The sequence below is a fragment of the Ixodes scapularis genome, unplaced genomic scaffold, assembly GCF_016920785.2.
Source record: "Ixodes scapularis isolate PalLabHiFi unplaced genomic scaffold, ASM1692078v2 PGA_scaffold1__304_contigs__length_218370807, whole genome shotgun sequence".
In the NCBI taxonomy this organism is placed as follows: Eukaryota; Metazoa; Arthropoda; class Arachnida; order Ixodida; family Ixodidae; genus Ixodes; species Ixodes scapularis.
Window position 1 is genome coordinate 114,093,957 of NW_024609846.1, and position 25,438 is coordinate 114,119,394.

General features: G+C 43.5%; 1 protein-coding gene across 1 annotated transcript in view; it reads left to right on the plus strand.

Moving 5' to 3' along the window:
* LOC8053888 (sodium/hydrogen exchanger 2) overlaps nucleotides 1–25,438 on the plus strand; it is a 657,649-nt gene that overhangs the window by 626,211 nt on the left and 6,000 nt on the right. The window contains exons 18-26 of the mRNA XM_040205731.3: nucleotides 4,999–5,127; nucleotides 8,209–8,298; nucleotides 9,312–9,377; nucleotides 9,443–9,543; nucleotides 11,139–11,207; nucleotides 13,874–14,034; nucleotides 15,225–15,254; nucleotides 20,053–20,216; nucleotides 23,433–23,615. Of these exons, the coding sequence (XP_040061665.1) occupies nucleotides 4,999–5,127; nucleotides 8,209–8,298; nucleotides 9,312–9,377; nucleotides 9,443–9,543; nucleotides 11,139–11,207; nucleotides 13,874–14,034; nucleotides 15,225–15,254; nucleotides 20,053–20,216; nucleotides 23,433–23,615 (993 nt within the window). The remainder of the gene's footprint in view (nucleotides 1–4,998; nucleotides 5,128–8,208; nucleotides 8,299–9,311; nucleotides 9,378–9,442; nucleotides 9,544–11,138; nucleotides 11,208–13,873; nucleotides 14,035–15,224; nucleotides 15,255–20,052; nucleotides 20,217–23,432; nucleotides 23,616–25,438) is intronic.

Sequence of the window (25,438 nt, forward strand, 5' to 3'; positions counted from 1 at the left end):
TTTCTATTAATTTTTTCTCCCAGAACATGCCTAATTTTTTTTTTTCAACCCCACACGTTACACGTGTACTTGCATGCGTGCGTACGGGGACGGTTTGTTAATGAGTTGGGAAAGGAGGAATTTCTATTAATTTCTTTCTCCCAGAACATGCTTAACTATTTTTTTTTTTTTCAAGAAAAAAAGCTTGTCGATGGGCGGAAATCTTGTGATTTTTCATTGATTTGTGTTTGTTTTTTAGAGAAGCAGCTGTTGTCCAGATATGGTGGCGTTCGTACGCAAAAACCCACGTGATTGCGCGGAGAGAATAGAAAGAGAATGATAGCGCTGGGGGCCGTGCTATCACTCTATCGTCGTCGCCTCTCGCGCAACCACGCAACAACTAAACGACCGCGTCATATATGGCAAGACGCGCATAGCTTCCTCTCTCTCGCACCCCCCCTCCCCCTTTTTTTTCACCTCCTTCTCCCTCCCTCCTTCACCGCCGCCGCTAGGGGGTTCTAGAAGCTTCTCCGGCGCGTCTAGAAATGAAGGCGCGACCTCAGTCGCGGCCGCGGGCCCAGGCAAGATTCGCACTCCGTCTGAGGAGCAATGGCAAGCGTGCTGAACTAAGCAGAGTAGACGGAGGGCCGCAGCCGCACGAGAACAGTGAAGGGCGCAGGACCAGTGGCGTCACTAAAAAAAAGGGGGGGTTAGACATCCAAAGCACCTTAGTAAATCTCATCAAGCACGTCTTTCAACAACGCATCAGCTGCCGCTGTCAATCAAAGCTTGTGTAATCGTTTCCATTATTTTCTTTTTTTACAATTCTAGGTTTGTTTGGTGTGTTTACTTCACTTTATTTGCCGAGAATGGTTCGCTCGGTTCTTCTGGTTGATTTGTTTGTATTTATTTACCACTTCCCCTCGGCTGATCCGCTTATCTCAATCGGGTTACCCTGCTAACCTTGAACTTAAAAGTTTAAACATCACAAAATGCTGTTGTTCCAATTAACTCAAGCTTGAATATTTCGAAAGCCGTTTTACTCGGAGGGGGCACCGAAGTCATTTTTGAAAAAGGTCGTTTTTGATCTTCTATTGCGTAAAATGTGTTAATTCCAGCATATACCAAATTCTATATTACAAAGCCGCCTATTCATCTTAGGGCAAGAGAAAAACATGTGAACTCTTCTTTTCTCGCGGACTACATCGTGTGGACCAATCAAAGCCCTACAATACGCGCAGATTCCGAATGATTTTATAATAACTCGTTTCGAAGAAAGTCTGATGGGTACACATTCGGATAAGAATCCTCTTTTTCACTGCGGGCGAAGTCATCGCGTGCAACTCGCCGACAAGCGCCCTTCGTCGACGACGTCACTCGAAAGAAAATTCTTCCCAAAAAAGGCGTGTCGCGAACATTGAACGCGCTTTTAACGAGTAAATAAGCTACGCACAATTGTGATCTCGGGTTTGTTGGGATGCTTAGAGCGTCTAGATTGAGTTGTCACCACAAAAGGACGATCTCAGAATTGACTTCAGTGCCCCCTTAAGGCACTAACTTATTGACTGCTTTCCCAGGATTTTTTTTTTTCTGCTTTAGCTTGAATTTGTGTCTTCCAGGAAACTTGGTGCCGATATTTACCTTCATACCTCTTTTTATTCTGTTTTTAAGAACTTGTCATCTATTTCCTATGTACGCAGGCATAGCCGGACTTTCAAAACTAAATCCAACATAAAAAAAAAAAAGATTTTTTTTTTTTTGAGAAGGCTTTTAGAGAATTATTGTTGACAATCCCAAAGTATTACTATAAACTTCTTGCGATATTAAAACTGCAAAAAAACACCAATCTGAGCCAGGAGTGGCGGCGTCTTATTCTTACCTGTACTTGACAGCTGCAGAAAAATGGGTGTCGTGCGCCGACTAGACGTTGAGCTCACCCAGAGGCGGTGGGCGGTCTGCGGCGCAACGCGTATTGCGGCGCGGCTTTTGTCGTCTCTGATCAAATACTCCCCGTTCTGCGCATTTTGGGGGATTCCATAGCCCTGAGGATCTGACGTATCAGATGGCAACCCTGTGTGCCGATATTAGAGACGTGCACGCAGGGACGGCGCCAGGATCTTCAAAATGGGGGGGCAGTGGGGAGGCAAACCAAATTGGGGGGGGGGGGGGGGGGGGGGGAGGGAGGGGAGGTTGCTCTGAGGTTGCTCTGAGGGCTTATCGAAGATAGCTTATGCGGTGTGCTCATTGAAAAGGGAAATGCGGAGACACGAGAAGGAAGAGGGGGTGGGGGGGGGGGGGGGGGTCATCACAGCAGGGACCTCTGCCCCCAGTGCTCAGACTCACAACCAGGTTTTGCTTCCCTTTCTGAGACAGTGGCCGGAATTCCCCATGACCTCGACTTTAACTAAGCTCGCCTTCGTTCACGTCTCCGGTCTCCGCTGAAGATAAGCACCGCAGAGCGGAATACGGAGAGAAAAGCCAGCAGGCGTCACAAAGGGAAGCTGCTTTTTCTAAAGCGCTTGATAGCTTACTCGCCCGCGGTACGACTTCCAGTGGCTGGAAGTTAACAAAAAAATAAAAATAAAAGGCATGAACGGCTTTAAATTCTGGACACTCGTTACACTGGGTCTTCAAGCCGACGTCGTAGGCAATTATTTGTGTACAAAGCTGCTTCATCTTGGGGTGGCAGAAGAAATTTTAGGGGAGGCGCCCGCCACCCCTCGCCTCCCCTTGGCGCCGTCCCTGCGTGCACGACCAAAAGCGTCGATCTGGTCGCGATTCGCGATCGGCTAAACGCTCACTGTGACGTATTTATCTGGATTAATTTTACAGTGGTAGCTGTTAGTACACCTTCCTTGCAAAAAAAAAAAATGCTCATGTACGATAGCAAAACCTCACCCTACAGCAGAGGCACTGCTCTCCCTCTACCTGTCGTTTCTCGCGCACGGCGACACGGTAAGTTCCGGAAGCCCCACTTGACCGCGAGGAGGAGAACGCTCTCCCTCCCTCCCTCCCCCTCCTGCAGCCGCCGTTTCGAAATACCCACGTGGTCGCGCTGTGCGGACACGCTCCCTCGCCTCCACATTGCCGCCGCCCAGGTTCCGTTCTCGTGTACTACCGCGCCTCTACGGAACAGGTAGCGAACATACTAGGGAATTTTAGCGCACGCTAGCGCTAAATTTAGCGCTTGTTGGTAGCGCACGCTACGCAAGAGTGTTTTAGATTAGCGTTTCTCCGCCGCGACGCAAAAGCTCATGCATCTCGCGCTTGCAACGCATCCAAGATGCAGTAACAATCTTTATTTCACGCAGGAAAAGCTGTAACTTAAGAAAAAAAAAAAAGCTTTTTTTTTAAAGTAGCATTATAGATTTGTTAAAATATGAGAATGCGACGGAAGCAGTCGACTGGTTGTGTCCGCTTACGTCGCTTCGGCAAGACAGCTCTCACCTTTGCCGAGAAACGTTCGGGCATCGGAAGCAGCAAGTTGCCGGCGATCGTTGCCCACCTTGCTGGGTCTTCCAAAACGTCCCTGACGTGCACCTCCCGTAGGAGTGCAATGTCGTCCAGCGTTGAAAACCGCAGTCGCGAGGATGCCGCCTACGTCGTGCTCACGACGCCGCCAAAGCGGCTGCAATCGCGGTCCTGGGAGGCGCAAATTTTTAATTGTGCTCAATTTGTCTTTAGCTAACTTCTCATCACGAATCCTTCTTGGAGGAGCGCAAAGACTCTCTGCGTACGCACGCAATTTCTAAAGAAAACAGTGTACGCTAAAATAGCGCGCGCAAAGCGCAAACTGCAGTTAGCGTTCGGCGCATGCGCAGTGGTGACGTCGCTATTCTTGGGGTACGCGAGGCCCTTAGCGTCCGCTATTCTAAAACTACCTACTTTCGCTTCTTCCACCGCGGGCATGGTCACGGGCGCCTCCGTTCCAAAAATGTTTCAGGCAAAAAGAAGAAGAGAAAAGTCTTTTTTTTTTTAATACATTCAACATCTCGCATGGTCGTTCCATAAAGCACATATCTCCTCACACACGTTTCCTACATCGCCGAAGCAAATGGGGCTGGAAGCGAGCGTGCACGTAGGCGCACGGAGGTTCAACCCTCAAGAAGAGGAGGCCTGAGAAAAGCCAATGAACGTCTCGGAAAGAGACTGTTCCAAAAGGAAGCCTTCAAGTTCAGCGGCTGAAAAGGCCAGATCTGTCCGACTATTGGCGTAGGGAAGTTATCCCCGTCCCTTGGGATAAGAGTTCAATTTATATTTTTTTGTGATACTTATTTAATAAAAGAGGGGGGGGGGGGGGGGGAATAATGACACAAGCCGTCTCGGGATTTAAAGAACATAAAAAAAATCAGTCGGGGTTTTACAACTGGCCGTCCCAAAAATTCGGCGTTCTATGAATAAATCCGTATCCGCAATATTTTTACCGGCAAGCTTTTTCTTTTTCTTTTACTTTTTTTAATTAATTTATTCGGACAACGCAGATCCCTACAGTCTATGCACTATCATGCCTTTCTACTGGTTCAAAATTAGTCCTCGACGACGATTCTACTTTTTGCGGATCCACATCCGGTTCCCGCTGCCCGATTTCGACAAACATCTTCAACCGACACGACTCAGCCGAGCCAGTCAAGTGCCGGAGGATGCACCGCCGCAACGCGGAGAGCAAGTCGTCTGCTTCTTGCACAGGAGTCTCGGTGACGTCACAACGACGCCGAGCTCCGATTGGCTTTGGTTGAAAGCATAGTGGGTATACCCCAATCCTAGACGCTTTAAAGTATACCCTCTATCTTTTTTTTTTTTTTTTTTTTTTTCAATCAGCCAATAAGAGTTGTGCAGGGAGCAGACGGACTTGCACTCCGTGCAGCCAAGCAGCACGTCTTGTGCTCCCCAAACACCCGATCGGCTCGCGTCGCAGGTAGCATTGGTCGTCGCTGCCTCAAAAGAGTGTACAGGTTCGCTCTCAAGTTTCCAACAACTTCCGAGTGATAACACTTTTTGACAAGATTGTTTCTGACGCAGGCGTACGGCGGGCTGCGGGGTGCCGTCGCCTTCTCGCTGGTGATCATGCTAAGCACGTGCAAGTTTGTCAACTACGAGATGTTCGTCACCACCACGCTCGTCATCGTGCTCTTCACCGTCTTCATCCAGGTACGTGGACCGTCAATGGAGTATACACTGATCGCCTGGATCCTGCTCTTCCGTCTCCCTTCAAACTGGCCCTCGATTCTTCCTTTCCCTCCAAGGAAGGAGAGACCCCTCCTCCTTTGTGAGCACTGTGGCGTTATTGCCTAAGCCTCGGACCCCACCTTATCGTTCTCCTCTCGTAAACCAGTCGACGTGACGTCCGCGAAAATGCGCCAACGAGAGTGCTGAAATCGGACCGTTGACTTGCTTTATTAGCTTTTCCGAATACGCTGCTCGGACTCGCTCATTTCGGTTGAGGAGGAGGGAATGAAGAGAATGACTCTGAAAAAGGATTTCCTGCCTGGCAGAAAGTGCTGGCCGCGTGTCGGCCTTTAACAGAGAGAGAGAGAGATACAAGCACGATAGGGTAGCCTTATGGTTGGTGCTTTCTCTGCGCGTGATCGTTCGTGCACCCGGGGGGCATTCAGAAGAAAGGACTTAGCTCGTGCTTCTAGTCTTCCCTTCCGCATTATGGTGAGACAGTGTATGTTAATTTTTAGACTTCTTCTACAATAAGTAATAAAGTTACACCATATCCCCTGAACCAAGGTTTTGGGTGATCGAGTTCGTTTCTGGTCCAGGGAAAAACTTAAAATAAAATACTGATATCTTTATTTTAAAGGGAAAAAGATCATTGCGCGTTTACGCTATCTCGCGACGTGTGTCACAGCGGCAGCAGCTCGGCACTCGCCTAATTTGCTATCATTGCAGCACTGTTGTCGTTTCTACGCTTCCTCCCGAGCACGAATCTGAAAATTTTCGCACGATTTTTAACTTCCGCTCTCGATTCCACTCCCGTGCCTGACCCGTACTCCTTCTACGACGAGCATCCTCAGCGTACCGTAACTGAAAGTCCCGTTCTTTGGACCTGCTACGAACTTTCCGAGGTGTATAGCCATACCGCGTGAATGTTTGTCTGGTTGGACGGTCGTGCGCATGCATCCGCACAACGGGGCTTTCGGCTACGGGCCCTGTCAAAGCGAGAACGGCGTCTCTTTCGAACGCCTAACCTCCAGCACGCGCCCGATGCCCAAAGCGCGTGCACGCTTTGGGCATGCACCGGGAGTTTTCGCGAAAGACGACAACGCGATTCCCGGGGAGGTTCCCCCTAACCGCTCATTCACACTGGAAGTGGATCCGCGTTCGCAAAGCGGTTGCGAACGCGGTTGTATAAAGATCCAGTACAGTAGCACGCGCACTTGATGTCATCGAGTGCGCGTGAAATTGTACTGGATCTTTGTACAACCGCGCTTGCAACCGCTTTGCGAACGCGGATACGCTTCCAGTGTGAATGAGCAGTAACGGTTGTGGCCGTAAAAATGTCGCGGTGGAGAGGGACAAAACGTTGCAGAGGCCACATATGTTGGCTTCCTAGTGTGGCCCTGTAAAGTTAGGTTCTCCACACTCAGAGGCACCGTACAGAGAAGTTGCCTTTCAGGAACACAATCTTGTGGGCAGTTTTCTTTTACGATAAAGCGATCTTACCAGGCGTTCCACGCGTGCGTGACGCCGCCGTAACTACAGTTCATAGGAGGCAGGCGCCAGATTACCAGAAAGCTCATGCCGAATCGTGCTCTGCTCGAGCGGACCCTCACCGGGGTTGTCGTGCGTGCAAAAATACTACAGTTCCCACAATGCATGGCGGCAGCGGTGGCACAAAGAAACTGGCTGTGAGATTGGTCTATTCGAATGTTTATTATTATTATTATTATTATTATTAATGGTGAGTTTTGGGAAGTTTGTCCATCTCCAGACCTTACCGTTTTACGTACTAATTTTGCGGAATTGAAACGTTTACTCAATAACGTGTTTTTTTGTTGTTGTTGTTTTTTTTTGTTTTTTTTTAATTGAGTTGATTGCAAGGGGCCCCAGTGAGCACAGACTTCCCGTCTTTTCTTCTCTGTAGCATTTTTAATGTTATTGCTCTTCCCAATGTCATTTTTAAGAATTTAAGTATAACGTTGCACAATAACTATTTGGTGAACTAAATGTTGCTGGAAGAGGGTGGTGCTAAAGAAAAATTGTGCGACTAGTATAATTTGAGCGTAAAAAACCTACGCCCTAATTCAATAGTACTATAAGAAAAAAAAAAAAAAAAGCTTATTATTTTGGAGAGTCAGACAAGTGACTTTCGTCGCCAGTTTTATATACTGTTCTTGACAGATGTAACGAGTGAGAGCTCAAAATTGTGCTGTATGGGAGGTAACATTTTCGTCGTACATTTATTTTTTTTTATAAAATTACGTCTTAAAGGAATAAACATTATCTCAGTTTTCCTCTATTTCTTTAGTACTGATTTCGCAACTGCACGTTCCCGCGAAAACGAGGCAAAATGACGGGATTATGTGTGGACGGGTCGGCACCCTAATTTTGCATCAAACTAAAAAAATCTGAAGCAGAAACTTTAAAATAAAACGGCAAACACATTTAAAAAACTGGTTTATGCAAGGTGTTTTGAGTGGCGCCCGCGCATTAAGAATAGCAGAACATCCCTGGAACACGAAAAGAGGTGGGGTGACCCTCCCCGACCTCTCTTCGTCTTCCAGTGACGTTCTGCCATTCTTGAAGAGCGAGCACCTCTCAAAACACCTTGCACTAGTCGGCGCTTTTTCGCCATAAGTCTGCTGATTCATTTAAAGATCTCTGTTCTAAACGTGTCGATTTCTACGCAGAATTCATCTTCGCTCTTTGCTCTGGTTGCAGTCGATGGTGAAATCGCCGATGTGCTCATACATGGGGTGACAAGAAGTCGCGTAGAGCAGCTCACAAAACAACGCCTGTGGTATAATGGCACCAGGGTCCAAGCCTTCGACAGTTGCGCGCTTCGCCGTGCTACCCTCTCTTTTTGTGCTATAAAACTAGTCCTGGAAATTTTTAATTACGCCTTGTATGCCCATGGAAGCACTTGCTCAAATCCTGTATGTCTTAAGAATTTTTTTTCAAGAATCTATAAGGGTCCCCAGCGACTTGTAAAAGCGGGTTGTAAGTAAATGTCTCCAATATCTACCTGCCTACTTATTTGGCATGTGTGCTTATTATATACAGGGTGCCTCCATCAAACCTTTGGTAAACTTGCTCAAGATTCGACTGCAACAATCAGATGGTGACAAACTCATCACTGAAATCAACAGCAAGGTAATGTTTTCTGGGAATGGTCCTCCTCTTTAGAACATGTTGCGTTTAGAAAACAGTTGCTGGGTTGCCCAGGTTGTATAATGTTGGTCTCGGACAGTATATATACTCAATTTCACAAAACTACTCAGCTGTATGGTTTCTCTTGTCCTCTCTTTGTTTGCATACAGTGATCGTGAGGTGCTCTAAATAAGTGCAAATCAGGTATTAAATCCCTCCTGCAAATATTGATTCAGCATGTAGGTACTTACATAATTTACAGATCGAGTAGTGCCCTTCTATTGGATAGGCAGATGATGCTGTCAGTTTTTTCCAAGTTGAATAACCCGTAATCTCTATGGAAACTACAATTACAACCCTTTACAAATATATTAAATGCACAGAGCCCACCACAATTACCAGAAACCTGTGACTAGCAGTTTTTTTTATATATATTTTTGTTTATAAAAGCTATTAATGTTGTGGAATGTGTTACTGTGCAGCATCAACTTAGGTGGTTAAATTTGGAGTTAAAGCATAATAAACTAACAGATGTACTAATTTATGTATGTTGGTAATCTATACCTTTACCACATTTCTGCAATTATGCCCTCTGGGAACTGCGCATTAAACTAAATAAATAAGCATACAATGTACTGCTTAAGTGTTGAAGAGTGCCAAAGCCCTATTTATTCTAGCTTTGTCATGCAATGCAAGATTGCATACAATATGAGCTGGAATAGTCCTTCATGCTCCTTCGCCCTATCTGCCAGTTTTTGAGAGAGGTGTGGTCTGAACTACGAAGGGAATGCATAGTTGGGTTCTCATTCTTCGAACAAATCAACAAACTGAGAGATAATAGAGCTTGTGGGGACCGCAGACGCCGAAAAAGGCTGAATCGGGTGTTCCAGCTCATATTGTCCACGGGAATGCTTGCAAGGGGAATTGATTTTAGGGCATTCAACGAGTGAAGGATGAGCATGTGACCCCTGGCTCCACCAGATAATTCTAATTGGTGTCACTTTGACTTTGTTCAGCTGGTGGACAACATCATGCTTGGAATTGAAGAAATCACGGGTCATCGAGGGGGCAACTACTGGAAGGTATGCATTGCAGAGTGCCACTGCAGGCCCAGCGGACGGAGCTGACTTCTCTTCCCCGTTCCCAGCAATTCATGGAGCAAATCGACGAGAAGTACCTGAAGCCATACCTGCAGCACAAGTCGGCTCAAGACAGCCTCACGAGGGTTTACACAAAAGTGGTCCTAGCGTAAGACACCAGCACTGTTTGCTTTTCCGTCTGTGGTTACCAAAGGCTTAAGAAATGCAGGAGGTGGCCTGTCATTGTTCTCACCTCTCGCTTTGTGATTCGTTCTTCGGCACTGTTGCATGTTAACGCCCCAATCTCATTGGCTACGGAGCGCTAATAGGGTGGACTTGCCACACCTTACATGTGTGCAGCGTCTATAGTGACTATAGTATAGTGACTATAGCTTTCTGTGACTATGGTATAAATACTGGTGTTCTCGATTTCTGGAATTTAATCACAAAACACCTTTAAATGTATGCTCACCATTATGGTGACACATTTCTGGGAAAAACAATATAAACATTAAAAATTCAGTTGCCCAGGTGCCATTTATTTTCCCCATGAAGCTAACACGAATGTTGGTGCTCATCGCAGTTAATGGTGCTTTTCTGAGACTATGCAATCAGTGAAGTTAAAGAAGCCAAATGAAAAGGAATATGATTGTTTGATTTTATAATGTTAGACTTTTGCTTAATTTTAAGTGCAAATGTTTACTTTTCCCCATGTTTTTCCTTCATTTTTTTTTACATGTTAAGGTTGTGTTTGTGCAGAATAGATAATATACCACTAAACATTGATTTCATCTTGTTGAGATAAATGTCAATTTTGCGAAAAATAAACACCGAAAATCGGAAACCTTAGTTGCAGAATATTCTGGATGCCTATAGTGTGATTTATACATGACAAACTTGTGCTTAACAGGAAACACCAATTGGAATTAAGCTAGGCGGGTTTTGCAACAAAAGGCTAACAAACTGTAAATATGCATTAGTATCTTATTCTGGGTTACTGATACTAAAATGCGAAGCAGGCAAGTTGGTTCATGACTTATAAAATTAGAAGCGCTAACAATAGACAAGGACAAGATGGGAGGCGAACAGGACGAGCGCTTGTTTAGTAAAAAAATAAAACTACTGATACAAGCAAATTCTGCATACTGGGTTGGTAATGGTAAGTCTTGCCCAAGCAGGCTTTGCTGTAATCATAGTTTTAGTAATTGAATGTTGCCAATAAAGTTCAGCGCTGCCCAGTGACAAAGAGTAAACTCTTGGGGGGGGGGGGGGGGGGCGGCTGAGTGTTTCTCCCGAGTTAATTAAACTCGCCATGGAGAAGAATTATGAATGTTGGTAAAATTAGTGAAAAACTTGTGCCAAAACATGGTAACCCAGGAGGAATTAAAAAACGAGACAGACTACACCAAGCTCCAATTTGTTTTTTTTTTTGCTCCTGAGTCGTTATGTCAGTCTCGAACCAGCTCGTCTGCGCACTTGCCTGAGTTATGCCATGCCGCAGGGAAATGTAACGTGACGACATACTTTCTTTCTTAAATTCCCTGATGTTAAGTACTTTATTTTGTGAAAGCAAACGGCACGTCAGCAACAAAGGGAATTATATTTTATCGACTGTCTATTTGTGGATATTAATGCAGCTTCCAAAATGCAATAGCCAAAGACATTTATTTGTTCACTAAAACCAAGAAATTACTAATTGTACTTATTCTTTGCAAGCTCTATTGAAACATAATATGTGAATTTGAACGCCTGAAATGTTTTCAGGGATCACTATGCCCATCTTTATGGCCCTGCTGCTGCATTAGAAGAAAATATTTCTCTAAATATACAACAGTAAGTTTAATTTCTTTTTTTTCTTCTTCAATACTAGCTAAAAGTTATTTGTTCTTCAATGGTTTCAGTTTGAAGTGTGCTCGTACTAGTGCATGTGCATGTAGCTTGTAAAATATACTGTTTATAATTACTTTTCACTTTGAAACTTGTAGTCTGGAAAACTAGCATTTAATCATTTTTAAAGGGCAAATTTATTACACATATTTTGGTGTTATTAATCCATTCTACTTGAATGTACTAGTCAATTTTGTAATTGGAATAATAATACCAACAGTACTCTCACACTCATGTGATGATCTTTCTTTAGTTGTTCTGATTTGGGGAGGTGAGTATGGTTTCTGTTCTCAGCTTCAACAGACACTAAAAGGCATAAAATATTTTTATATATATTGTCTGTATTTTAGTCACATTTCGTTTTAAGGAGTGAGTACGTATTGGTGCCTTTATTTATGCCTGCATAATGTGGTATGTCTGGTGACATTACAAAAGGTTTGCACTGCAATAAGTTCATTGAAAAATAATTATTTCCTTCAAGGAGCGATAGGAGTGAAATACGAGAAATATTTTTATGACTGCACTGAAGCAGGACAGTGAAAGTACAAAGTGTATGGGTAGTGAAAGCTAACAAGAGTGGGGCACTGTTTACAATTTGGTGAGCACTCCTTTTGGGAATTAAACATTAGTATGCTATTCTACATATTCTCTATACCTTGAAATCAAGCTGAAAAATTTGTGCCTCCATCTAGTAAGCTGAGAGGTTTTGTGAAGGTTTTATGTGTGATATTGATAGTTGACCTTTAACCTGTCACAATTTCAAATAATATAAAGTTGTTTTCTTTTTCTTGCGGCCCAATTTTTGATGAATTGTACAAACAAACCTTTTTTGCGACCATTAAATTTTGCTCATTTTGAAGGCTGGAACTCCACCTCTTTATCTATAAAATAAAAATATTTACAGGCCCTTAAATTGGTGGCTTACAATATTAGCAGTTCTATAGTATAGTATATGCACTCCTCTGTGAAATATATAACAAATTCCATCTCTCTGTCTTAGTATGGCCAAAGTGCACTTAAAAATACATGCAGTTTGCTCAACAGGGATACTGTTTACACTTTGAGGTTTTTTCATGTGAATGAAAGTGGTCACTATGGAGGAAGGTTTCAGCTCAGTAGAATGTGGAGGTGGCAGTTTTAGGGATCAGTTCATGACTTCTGGATGAGCAATGTTTGGAGCACCCTATACTATAATAGCATGTTCGTAAGTTTTGTTTACATTACATAATGTCTGCTAAGCATTATGAAAATATCAGTGCAATGTTATTAAAGGTGGTGCCTTTAATACAAAAGTGCCAAAAGGACAAAACAAGAACCAAAAAGAAGTCACATAGGGATTAAGTTGGTCTGAACTCACTCTAAAAGGTGGATGGTGTTCTATGCTACTAAATAAAAGCCGTGTCTAAAAGCAGTATAGAAGATATAGACAGGAAAACTGTTACTGACGTATTAAAACGCTCTTTATATATGTGATACATTCTTTAATCCATTTTTAAAACCCGCAGTCCTTTATGCCCTGGTATACCGTGCACTCGTATACAAGCCTCGGTTGATTAGGGTCAAGCCATGCATTTTTCTCAACTCCAACAACAAACACAATTGTAACAATTATAAAAAGTGCTACTGATATGTGCAAAAAAATTTTTAATGATTTTTTTATAGCCCATAGTCTTCCATCCCACATGGAAATGTTTCCAGTCCAGAATGTGTTATGGAACTGGAAATCGACTACGGCTGGAGCTAAAAATCTATTTTACCAGCCGAATTCCAGGCTGTTTCCACCCAGAAATGGACAAATTTCTTGCTGGAAATGAAATTTTTCCTTATCTAGCTGGGAAATGTACAGGTGGATCATGTACTTCCAAGCTGGAATTTCTGATTTCCAGCATGTGCAGCATCCATTTCCAGGTGTAAACAGGATTTCCAGCTGCTGCTGTATAATTTAGCCGAAAATGCGGATGGAAATATTCATTTCCAGCTGGAAGCTGCAGCTTATTTTCATGTGAGATGCCAATATATCAAGGAGTCGGGTCTTTGTTGATTGTGGTTGAAGCATGGGAACCCCCTACCGACTTCCTTGCTCACTTTGATGTGACTGTAGCAAGCAAGGCCTTGGGAGGGAATGTCAGCAATGTAGTGAAGCTCCGTTTCTTACTTTCTTATGGTTCGACAACATAGTAGTGGCTCAGCACAGCCAATGGTGTCCCTCTCTTCTTCACCCCCCCCCCCCCCCCCCCCCTTTCAGTGCCTCCAGTGCATAAAAATGAGACCCTGGGTACTGCATGTTAGTAGGATAATCTAGTAAGCACAGCATTTTGTTGTCAGATCGTGTATGTGGCAGTATTTCAAAGGAAATGATGCAATGTTTCCAAAGAAAAAGCGCACGATTGAAAAGGAAGAGAAATCCTTTATACATTGCATATCATTCCAACAGCAAGAGCTGCTCCTTAAAATCCCGATCAAATGCTGTCGCACCTTCATTGATATTTTTCTCCAAGGCTATGAAGTTATGTTATGGCTGTCAAAGCGGCTCTTTTCGTTTCTCTCGCGCATTCCTAAATCTCACTCAATGGCGCTCACTGCTCCCTTCCTCTCGCTTCTGCACGTGCTAGGTCCTTCGACGATGGGACGCTAGACCTCCTAACCGAAGAGCGGCTCGAAGAAGAAGCGGTGGCCGAAGATGAAGAAGAGGATGCAGAGGGGGAGGACAAGGGCCTGCTCTTTCATGCCGGTGGAGACCGCAAGGCGTCCATCGCGGTCCGCGACCAACCGGGTATGGGCTTACAATTATGAGTTAGCAAAACACACTAATTTCTCAGATAAAAATGCCTGCCATCATCTTTGATTCACACTGCACTTGAAGCATTAGCCTCCAGCCCAGTAAAAGACAGGACATTGTCAGCATGTCCCATGGATCTCCTCAATGAATGACCAGAAAGTCTTATGGATGTTTGAAAAAGATGAGTGCAGGAAATATCATTGGGGTTTCTCCTGGCAGTCGCTCTTACAAAGGAATGCCCAGCGCCTAATTATAACTAGTAGTAAATGTTACCTATATAGTAGCCACCATTTTCTCAGTCACCAAGCATTAACTAATAATTGGTCCTTCTTGTGCTTGTTCTCTCAATCGTTTACCTCCAGCAAATCATGATGCCACAAACGCGCAAGTGGTGTGTTGTTCAACACACCGCTTGCATTCTTGGTTTAGCTTATATCATGTTTGAATCAGGAGGACCCAAAACAAATGTTTATCTTTATGAAGCAAATTATCTACATATATAGATCAATTCATATATGAATTGATCTATATGCAGACATATGTACTTACCATCTGCCTGACATAATTTGCGTATAACATTGGATTTTTTAGAATTAAGCTACATTTTTCTCTGGGTATCAATCTTCTGAAAGTACTACACTAAAATATTGTATCCAAACTTTTGTCATTGTTTAAAGTTTTAGTAAAATGCATTACTTGTAGAAAATATTCACTGAGTTCCTGTGGTAAAAAATGCAAATGTGTGGAGGGTTGGTTACTCATGAACATCTAAAAAGCCTTTATGGGACATCCTTTGTAAATTACTTTTAGGGATAAATATTCGAATGCTAATAAAGAAAAAGCTTACTGAAACAGTGAAGAGATGGCTACAACAAACTCCAGAGGTCTTTTACAGTTGCATCTTAGATTGCCACCAGCTGCAATATGACATATGTACCTACTATAATCAAAAGAGGTGCAATACAATAGGTGTGCAAAAGATGCATGACTCTTTCTTCAGAGTTTATTGTTGTGTGATAATGTTTATAAAATTAAATGTGGTAAAGCATATTTAATGTCCCTCCTATCTTCACATATTAATTACCTATGTACACTCAAATGGTGGGGTTTCGGATATAAAAATTTTACGACTTACACATTGCTAACTTTTCATACCTCAATGTCATACCCTTCTATCGTTGCAGCCCCGAGGCGTGTGCGCTTCACGCGATTTGGTAAGCTGCGGAAAATCTTTTTGCATAGAAACAAAAATTATAACTGGAAGACAGAGATGCCTAAATGTATTGGTCTTATTTTAGCTTGCTCCAATTAACACTGAAAGTTCCCTTTTAGAATATTGAGAAAGTGACATTTGGTTAAAGTTTTTGTTATAAAAAAAGCAAGTCTCATTTGCTTGAGTGTTCACATGTTGTAGTCCAAGATAGTTGCATAATAAATGCATTGCAGCATTTATTTTTAATGACATAATGTAATAACCAACCTAACCCTTACCAAATATTTTTAATTGAGAGATTTCACTCATGATATACCTCAATCATGTTGGTTTGACATGTCTTGATGTTCATAAACAGCTTTCACGAAGTTTGGTAATGTTGCCTCCCGCTTTTCCTGTTCATTTTGTAGTACCTTATTTATTTATAATTTTTTGCTTTGTTTAGCATTGCCTCGTAGATGTAGAGCTTCTGTAGAAGAGACTTGGATGTTCATAGCCTAGTTCAACTTGCTTTTTCAGTTGTAGTGGCATTCTTGTGGATTCATTTGGACAAAATAACCTAGACTAACGGTGTGTGTCTGTGTGGTAGTTGCACCTGTTGGAGATGCACTGTCACAATTGTGCTGGTATGCTCTTTGCACTTTGTTTGTGCTTAACATACTTAGAAAGTGAGCCAAGGTCTTTTTCTTCAATTTGTGAACTGTACATGCCTCCTCACTAAAAGTGAGATTTTTGTCAACCCCTGCCCCTGTTGCAAGAATGGCCTCAAGTAATTCTAGTCCCTATTGTGCAGAAGCGGTAGTAGTGGCCTTAAAGTGCAGATGATAATGATGTATAGTTAGCCTATCGGTGCATAAACAAGAAAACCACCGTTTTCTAGGATTTTCTACCACAACAGGGACGTTGAACACTTTTTGGGGAGACTAACTTAATGCTTTCTAACATCAGCACAGTAATTTAGTTAGTGTTTATTACTTACTACTATTATTCATAGGGTTCTTGAAGGGCATATAATGAGGCATAAGGGCAAGTGACACATAGTATGCAGTTATGCTTTCAGTATTTATTAATAAAAAAAGACAGTTGCAATCAATTAACACCCAGTCATTAACCTACAAGATGACATAACACTGTTACATACTTAAAGCAAGCTTGAGGTCAATGCTTTCTCCGTTTTTACAGTTTAGCCTCAAGTTTAAAAAGTACCGTTGCTCAAGTTGGTACCCACTCCAAATTACCGAGAGTTTTTAGCCATTATAATTAACTTGCATTCGTGCAGTATACAAATTGCTGGGATAGATATATGACAGGTGCATATCAAATAATTCAAAATAACAGGTTTGTACACATCAGACGCATAAAACCAAGCACTAGAGCATTTCACTGCCACGCTGTGTCTACGCAGCTGCTTTTGTGGGAACTAGTACCTGCTGCAACATGAGGTCATCCTTGCATCTTTAACAAGGAGGGTACAATGCCATAAATCATTAGCCGTGACATGCGAAGGACGTTCGCTTTGTACCTCCAGTGCCACACAGCAGGCTCCTCCAGAAACACCGCATGAGGGGTGAGGGTGTGATATCCCCAACTGGAAGGAACTTTCTACCTCATTGTGGATCCTGAGTATTTCAGGGAGCACCTGCCACGAGGCATTGCCAGTGCAGAGCAACCACCTTTAGTGTGGTACAGCTAACAAAGTCCAGCATAGTACCCCTTGCAAAGATCATCCCCTCAACAAGCTTCCACAGTTCCTGGTGTTGCGACACTATCCGACTATTGAAGCCACTAATTTTCAGGAGTTGTACCATTTCAACAAATTAATGCTCAAGCAACACCCAACATGACCACATCTCTGTGAGAGATAGCCATTTGAACCGCTTCTGGAGGGCAAGTCACAAGACCAGGAACAGTGGCAAAATCACTCCGCTGTTTCACTTTGGCAAGAGGTCACTCTCTGGGATCACGTGGATAACCTGTTGTTTCTCTTCCTTCTAAAAAGTCCCCCGGCTGACAAAAAGTTGCAACGACGGTAAGACACACAGCGACGCCTTCAGTGTCATTGTGAATCTCTGAATGCTGCTGGCGTTCCGGCAATGGGCATGACGTCTGCACCTTGCACGCTTCGGGTGGTGGCGGTGGTTCTGCATGCAAGAGCCGGGCACGGTTTGCACTTTGTGGCATGCTTTTGTGTTTGGGCACCTGTGACTGGCACCTGTTAGTGGAGGTGCCTCCAGTGACGTCCTGTTCTCGTTCTGTGGCGCTCCTGAATTGCATAGGTTTTGGTTCGTTAGGGTTTCGTGCAAATAACTGCACAACGCAAAGACCGCAACTTGGCAGTACGAAACGCTCAGGGCAATCGTCACTTGCCAATGTGGTAGTGTGCCTTATTCGACGTAATTAATTCCTTGGCACGAGGCATTCGTGTGCACTAGCTTGACTACTATGTCAATAAATATAAAAATATAATAAACTGTCAGCTGCTGATGACAGGCACCTACCAATATATAAAATGCCCATGATAAAATTGATTATGTAGGAATGCTATACTAATAACAGAAATTTCATTATAGTTATAAGTAGGTTTAATAGACATCATTTTTCTTTTTCATTTCATCTAGTTACCCAATATGAGTATTGAGACTCAGTAGTTGGGATGTCACGTGTGTTTTACTCTGGAACATTTGTCTAGCTGATGTCTTTATGCTTGTTGTTACATGTTTTTGTGGTGAACTTGTGTTTTAATTTTTAGTTAAGAAATTTATCTGTTCTTTGACTTAACAAAGAATTGTCTCTCAATAATGCTAAATTTAGTGGTACAAATTTGTATTTGAATGCATCTTGTTTTGCGAACCTTTTTCTTAGGTTTACAATATTGTTGATCTGCTGGTTAAAGGGTTAATTAACAATAGCTAAACGACAACTACATTGAGGTTGTGTAATTACTCAGGGCAGTGGCATGGACACCTGGTAACCGGCGTCTCCACTTTTTCGCATCACAATCACTACTAAAATCCTTCACAATTTTTTTTAATCTTTCTTTATTCAATAAAGCAGCAAAACTTTTATTATCCAAGTTTATTTAATAGTATTGCTCATTTTGAACAATGCACTGGCTGGTATTTTTTCCGAACCTGATGGACCTTTTTAAACATTTGGAAGTAGACAAACAAGTATGAATGGAAAAGAAACAAGTTGATGAGCATTTAGAAGAGTTTTTCGAACATGCTGGTATAGATATTCAGGCTTTACTCTAAATATCCACAGAAATGACCACATTTTCTGTTTTACAGAAGTTGGGATCATGCAATAGGGTTTGCATATTTAAGGTTTTCTAACACAAACTTACTATGTATTGTTTTAGACAGATCCCATAAAGTTTTTCCTGAACCAATTACTACACCAAGAACTGGCAAACACCACAACACTCAAAACCACCCGACCTCTAAATGTCTGTAAATACACGTGCACAGCTGCACTAACATGTGAACCATGAAGTTGTCAAACAAACTATTTTATTTTCTCATTTTGTAGGTTATCTGGTATTCCAGTCATTGCTCGCTATCTTGCGGAAATCACTGTTCATTCTCGACCGAAAAAGCAGCATGTTCACAGCCCTACTTAACAAACTATGAGGTCCTTCTGCCTTCGAGCCGTTATTATTTGAAATAATTTACCGTACGTGTTGAATATGCTTCGAACCAAAAGTGTGGCACCATTAGCACAACCCCCAGCAATTATATGTGGTACCTATCTCATTAGCGTTAACTGCACACAACCAACAGAATGAGAACGGCGGTAAAGTATTTCATTTGTCTCTCTTCCAGTACCGGCTTTCTGCCCTTGAAAATACTTTGGCATCTCGTGAGTTTAAAATGTGCACGTTCGGCAAAGGCGGTGCGGAAGGCAACAAGTGCATACCGGAGGCCTCACTGCTGTTCTCATTCTTTTAGTGACTACACACTGCATTACACATTTAAAAAAAAAAAGACTGAGACGACGGATGAGAAAGGGGACAAACAGTGTTTGTCCACTTGTCCATCCATCGTCTCCAGTTTTTTTTCAAAAATGTGTAACATCAACTAGCTCGCCTGTCTTACTCTTTCTTCAATCACTGCATTAGTCAAGAAAAAAATCGTGGTTGTGTCTATTACAATCGCTGATGGGACGAGAACAACAGGGGAGAGTTTAAGTAGCCCTTCTCCTGGCATGAGCTTCCCACCCTCAATAATGCTTCAGCGTCTCATAAGCCTCGGGCATGCACACACAGCTTAAATACCGTATTTTCCACACTATAGTCTGCAGCCTATACATGTTTCAAAAGCTTTCCTTTTTTCGCAATGCAGACCATACAGATTTTTTTTTTTTTCATATTGTTCATTACTATGCGACGCGTCGGATTTTGTGAATGACGGAGAATGTCAATAATGATTTATGTATGAGTTCCTTTGTGTGCCAATAAAGCGGTATTTATCGAGGCTTGCTGTATATGAAGATTTCTTACAAATTTGTGCATGCCATGCACCAGGTGCAAGTCATCTCAAAAGAAACAACTTGATTTTTCAACCGAAATTTGTCGAAGCTTGACCATACACCGGGTGCCGACTACAGTCTGGGAAATACGATATACGATGAAAGGAAACGTGCGCGTGGTAGGGGACGGTCGTCCGAAAAAAACACCCTGCCGTTTTCGGCCCATCAGTGATCATGGTAGAGATCCAGCAGACCATAGAGTGACAACTTTGAAAGCGCTTAGACAGCTCGACCCACTACGGCGACTGACCGGGACCTGTGACGTGCAGCGGACCAGGTGCGCGCCGCGTCGCAGAGCGCCGAGGGGCCCGCCGAGAAACGCCGGCACACGGTCGGGGCCATGTTTTCGAGGTCCTTCCACCAGGATTCGGTCGAGGAGGAAGACCCAACCAAGCTCCTGGTGAAGGCACTCAACGAAAACCCCTACCTCAAGGTGAGCGCGGACTGGCCGCTCGCGTGCAGCCTTCGCACCGATAGGCGAAGTCGACCCTGGTCAGCTTCGCCCGTTGGTGAGATCGGGCTTCGTATTGAAATTGTAGAGTACCTGGGCAGGAGTGTAGTAACCGCGGATCGATAATGGTGTGGTTTTACCTAAAGTACTAACCTTAGGTGCAAAACTCATTGAAAGGGAAAGTCGACCTTAGTCGGCTTCACCTTGCAGTGAGTTGACCAGTTTTCGTATCAAGGTTGTAGAGTATGCTTGGGTAGAAGTAGTAATTACAGATCGATAACGGGGTACTTTTTCTGTACCTTAGTTATTTACCCTAGGTGCGAAACCCACTAACAAGTGAAGTTGACCCCAGTCGGCCTCACCTGTCGGTTGGTTGACCAGGTTTCGTATCTGGGTTGTAGGGTTTCTGGGTAGGATTGTAACTGCAGATCGGTAATGGGGTACTTTCTTCGCACCTAAGGCACAAAATTTACAGGTGCTTTCACCTCTTGGTACCTATAGTTGTATCTGAGGTACAATTTCTAATAACAAATATGACAAGTTGCTTTTTTCTCTTTCTTTTTCTTTTACAGGTTTCTGGTACTTTAAACAAAATGAGAAGAGGTTTTAAATGGCAGCTATTGTCAGAAAATAATAAACAAAAAATGCACAGAACAGAGGAAAGAGTGCATGCCTCCTCGTTTACACTATTACAAATCGAGTCTAAATGTCGAATTCCTGGTATACCAGGGTGCTGCTTTGGAGACACTTCCTAAAATGAACTTTTCATCCCAACCATGTTGGAAAGTAATAGTCAAAATTCTGCTATCAACTAAGAAGGTGCCATACCTGTAGAACTACCAGACATTGTTTCCAAAGCTTGAAAGCCCTGTAATGAAATTAAGGGTTATTGTTGCTCTTGAGTTCCATGTAATATTTTCTGTTTAAAATTTTTATCACATATCAGTCCCGCAATATTTTTTTTAACAAATTGTTTCATTTTGTACAAAAATAAAGATATTCATAGTGAGAGGAGGGTATATTTGGAGTGTCTATACCTGTATATTGGAACATATTGAAAGCATGTCTCTATGTATCTTAGATATCTTTTTTTCAAAAGTAACTGCAGCATCTTACCGTAAAATCCCGAGAAATGCCCCACCCCCGAAAGATAGCCTACCCCTATTTTTGGCTTGATATGCTATATTTTTTTGAACACTGAAAGCTGGCCCACTTCTAGTAATAGTAGTGTTGGGAACAATGATGGCCTCGGCGTAAATGTGGTTAGTTGGCTATGGAGGGATATAAGCGAACATTGCTGACTGCATGGGAAGTACAGTCATCTTTGCTTCGTTGCCCCCCATCTCCATAAAAAGCTTGGAAAGGGTACGACCTAAAAATAGCAATTTTTGTTTTTAACTTTTCTTGATTGCGTACACTGAAAGTTAGCCCACTCCATATTTGCAGCCGATTTGCTCTTAATATTAGGTGGGCCCTCTCTCGGGATTTTACGGTAGGTATTTTTTAAGTAACTTTTAAAACCCTGATACACGCATAAATAAATATATTGATAACAAAAATTTGAGGTTTTTCAAAGACTTTCAAGGGGAGGGATGGTAGTGCATGTGCTAACATTTAGAACTTCCAATCATGAATTTGAATATTGGAACGTTCGGTCCTATCTTCAATCTGAATGGTGGCAGTGAAATGACTGAGTTGTCATCACTGTGTAAAGGGTGAGGGTGTATGAAGGCACCCTAGGAAAAACGAGACTTATCTCTGTATGCTTTTCAACTGAGGAAAGGTGCAGACTGTTTTAGTGTTCTACCATAGGGTGTACTGCACGCACTAGTATTTGTCTTTTTGTTTGTATGCCAGTCTTTCAATTCCACTCCTGCAATGAGCTTGTGTAAAGTCGTAGAATTTGTAACAAAATAAATAAACATATGCAACAAGCTGCCAGTTAACTACAGGCTCGAAGCTCATTGCATTTACCCTTGGCATGTTCATCCTTAACTTTGCAAAGCAGCTAAAGTTGTGAGAATCTGCTCCTGGCTTTGAACGCACCTCATCTGGTGAAAGAGGTTAACAAATAGTACTACAAGCTCACATACACCTTTTTAGAAAACCCAAAAACGTTCCGAGCATGGGCTGACAGCCTTAAAAGGTGGCCACATTGTGTATGTGCTCACATAACCTGACAACCTTGAAAGTTGCCTGTGCTTGCAGCAAATCCAAAGAAATTTTACTGTAGTGTAGATTAGTTGTGAACAAACCAGGCTGTATTGAAAAGGTGAAATGGTTGACCAGTACAAAGCAAAAAATAATTAGTTTGCCGAGGTCCTAGCATATGCCCAAGCAGGTATGGGGAAGGATTTTTCCTGGTTAACAGACATACTAGGTCTGCAGAAGTCCTCAGGATGTTCTAATGTTCCATAGATGTCCTGTGCATATGCATTGGATATCCGTTCCACCTGAGAATTCTCGCGGAAGTTTCCGACAGCTGATGAGAACAGCATGGCGTCTTTTCTGGATGCCTGCTTTCCAGCATGCGCTTGCTGCCTTCCATCATGCCTTGGCTGTGTGTACACACTCAAAGCTCATGAGATGCCGAAGCATCATTGAAGGTGGGAGGCTCGCGCTGGAGATGGGACAACCGAAGGACCTCCCTGCCGCTCTCGTTATGTCAGTGACTTATGGCGATTATCTTCACACATTTGTTATGCTGCTGGGCTGACCGGATAGGATTCTCACAGTAACAGAAGGGCAACAAATTTTCTAGATTATTCCTGAGTGACACAAGCCATCCCTCTGAATTGGTCAAGGCACGGGTTCCCAAACTGGGTCCCCAGGAACTCGGGGGTTCCCCAGAGTCCTCTAGGGTTAGCCGAGTTCACAAACTTCCTTGACGGCCCCTGCTCCTAAGCAAAGTGCTTTGCAAGTTTAAGCAGAATTAGAGAAGATCTGAACAACTACTTGATGCATAATTATGAGCCCCACAGTTTTCTTTATGTGCATTATTGTTCACGAGGTCTGTAGCTTCTGCAGCGATTTACTGCATCAGTGCCAGGACCGGGAGGGGTTTTGTGGCTGCCATTCAAGGCAGATAGGCATTCCTCCAGATCAAGAGTTACGAGAACCCGAGTCATGGAATAGTGTTTGCAGCTTGGGTGATGGAGTGAGTCACTGACCACTGTGTTGCACCTGCACCACCCACAGTACCACCAGCGCTACAACAGGAACTTGGTGGGCGACGACCACCAGGAGCTGGAGGCGCACCTGAGGGCGAGGCGACTGCGCGCTCACCGACTGACCCTGGCCACCATGGCCAGCGAGATGAGCTCGGCCGAGATGAGCGTCGAGGGCAGTCGCGGAAACCTGGCCACATCGCCTGCTGCGCAGGTAGTACCCTGCCCGAGGTCTGCGAGGTCTGCAGTGGTCCGGTGCCTGCATCCTTGTAGCACCACTGGTTGGCCGAAGACGATGTGGTGAAACAAGTGACGACGCGACACGCTGAAAAGCAGTTCAGGGGGAAAAGAGGATGTTGGGAACGTTAGATATTCTTGTAAGGGTCTCGGTTCTGTGCGGCGAGAATTCCGCAAATTCATACGAGCTGTGCCCCTTTTGGCAGCTCTCAAACTAGTATATACACAAGCAGTAAAGCTATTCTGTTAGAAGTACTGCAGTTGATGCATTACTGGAGTAATGTGCTCCTGTTAAAGCAGGCAAAATATGCATCTATAGTCAGTGACTGGTTAAGAAGTCAGTAGATGCTCCGCCTTTCACCAGCTTTGGCTCTGTGTGTGCTAAGGTGAATTATGAAAGGCAGAAGCTAGACAAAGCGTCCACTGGGTTTTGAACCTGTTGCCATCAGTAGTGCTTCCTGACCAGTCGGTAAGAGCTGTGGACCCTTCTTTTTAATATGCAAATTACCTTCGAAATTATAATCCAGTCTTGTTCTTTGTTTATGCTGACCTGTGTTCATTCAGTGATCTGGTTCATGCAGCAGCAAAATGCAAATTTTTATACTAAGCATTCCTATTTTCCTTCACCCAGCTGGAAGAGTTTGTGAGATATCTATATGTCTACACCTTTGTTACCACTGAGCAGTTGTTTTAACAAGGGCACTGAAGAGGCATAAATCTTCATATGTTCCACATCTCCACGACCAGTTATTCATCATCAGAAGAAACAGTATCTCATTTTCCCATTAGAATGTTCGCTCAAGCTCTTTTCAAATATTGCTTTTCATCCTGACCCAAAATACCTTCTCTCTCAAGATAGGCATAACTTCTCAGAATTGGTCACATTACAGCCGAGCTGTTAAGGGCTAGTTTCCCCAGGACAGTGTCCGGTACGAAACAAATGTCGACACAAAACTCTGGTTGCCGCCGTCGCACAAAGATGGCAGTAGCTGTCCAGCCTCGGCAACCAGACAACTGGTTGCTGCCGTCGCTCATAGGTGATGGCAACATTTCTTCGGAGGGAGAAGAGCGAAACAGAACAAGCGGCGATGTGCGCTGCAGCGCGAATGGTTCCGCAACCGCCGCGAGGCCGCTATCGCCTAAAGTTCCACTGCGCCAAGCGCTTCAAATTCCCTTACGAAAGGAAGCCACTGCCGAGAACAGCAGCTACAGCTCCGCTGCTCTTCCTTCTTCACCAAAATGAAAAAGCTAAAAGTTTTTCCAAGAGAGATATGCGACAAATAGGCCCCTTTTGAAAAGAATGGCTGGTTGGTCTAGTTGGTTGTGCATCATGGTGTAATACGCCAAAACAACAGGGACAAAAAACGAAGGGAGAACTAGACAGGACGCGGCGTAACTTTCAACTGAATTGTTTATTTGGATGACAGAATTTAAAAAAATAAAATAAAATGTGGTAAGGTGTACGTCGGCCAGACGGGGAGGTGCATTAATGATAGGGTCAGAGAGCATGCGTTGGCGATCAGGCAGTCCCCGTCTGGCCACTTAGCGGTCCACTGTGACCGTTGCGATTGCGGGCCGAACTCTGAAAAGTGCAGCCCCATCTTTGGTGACACCTGTGTCATGGGCCATTACAAAACAAAAACGGCAAGAGAAATTCACGTAGCCTTCCTGATTAGGTCCCACCTCGACAATACTTGTACAAGTGCTCCCTCTTTGTCCTTGACTGATAAAGAATTCTACTATTTGAAGAATCGATGAGGCTGGCATTTGAGGGGTGTGTGTTTTTAGACCATATCTTTG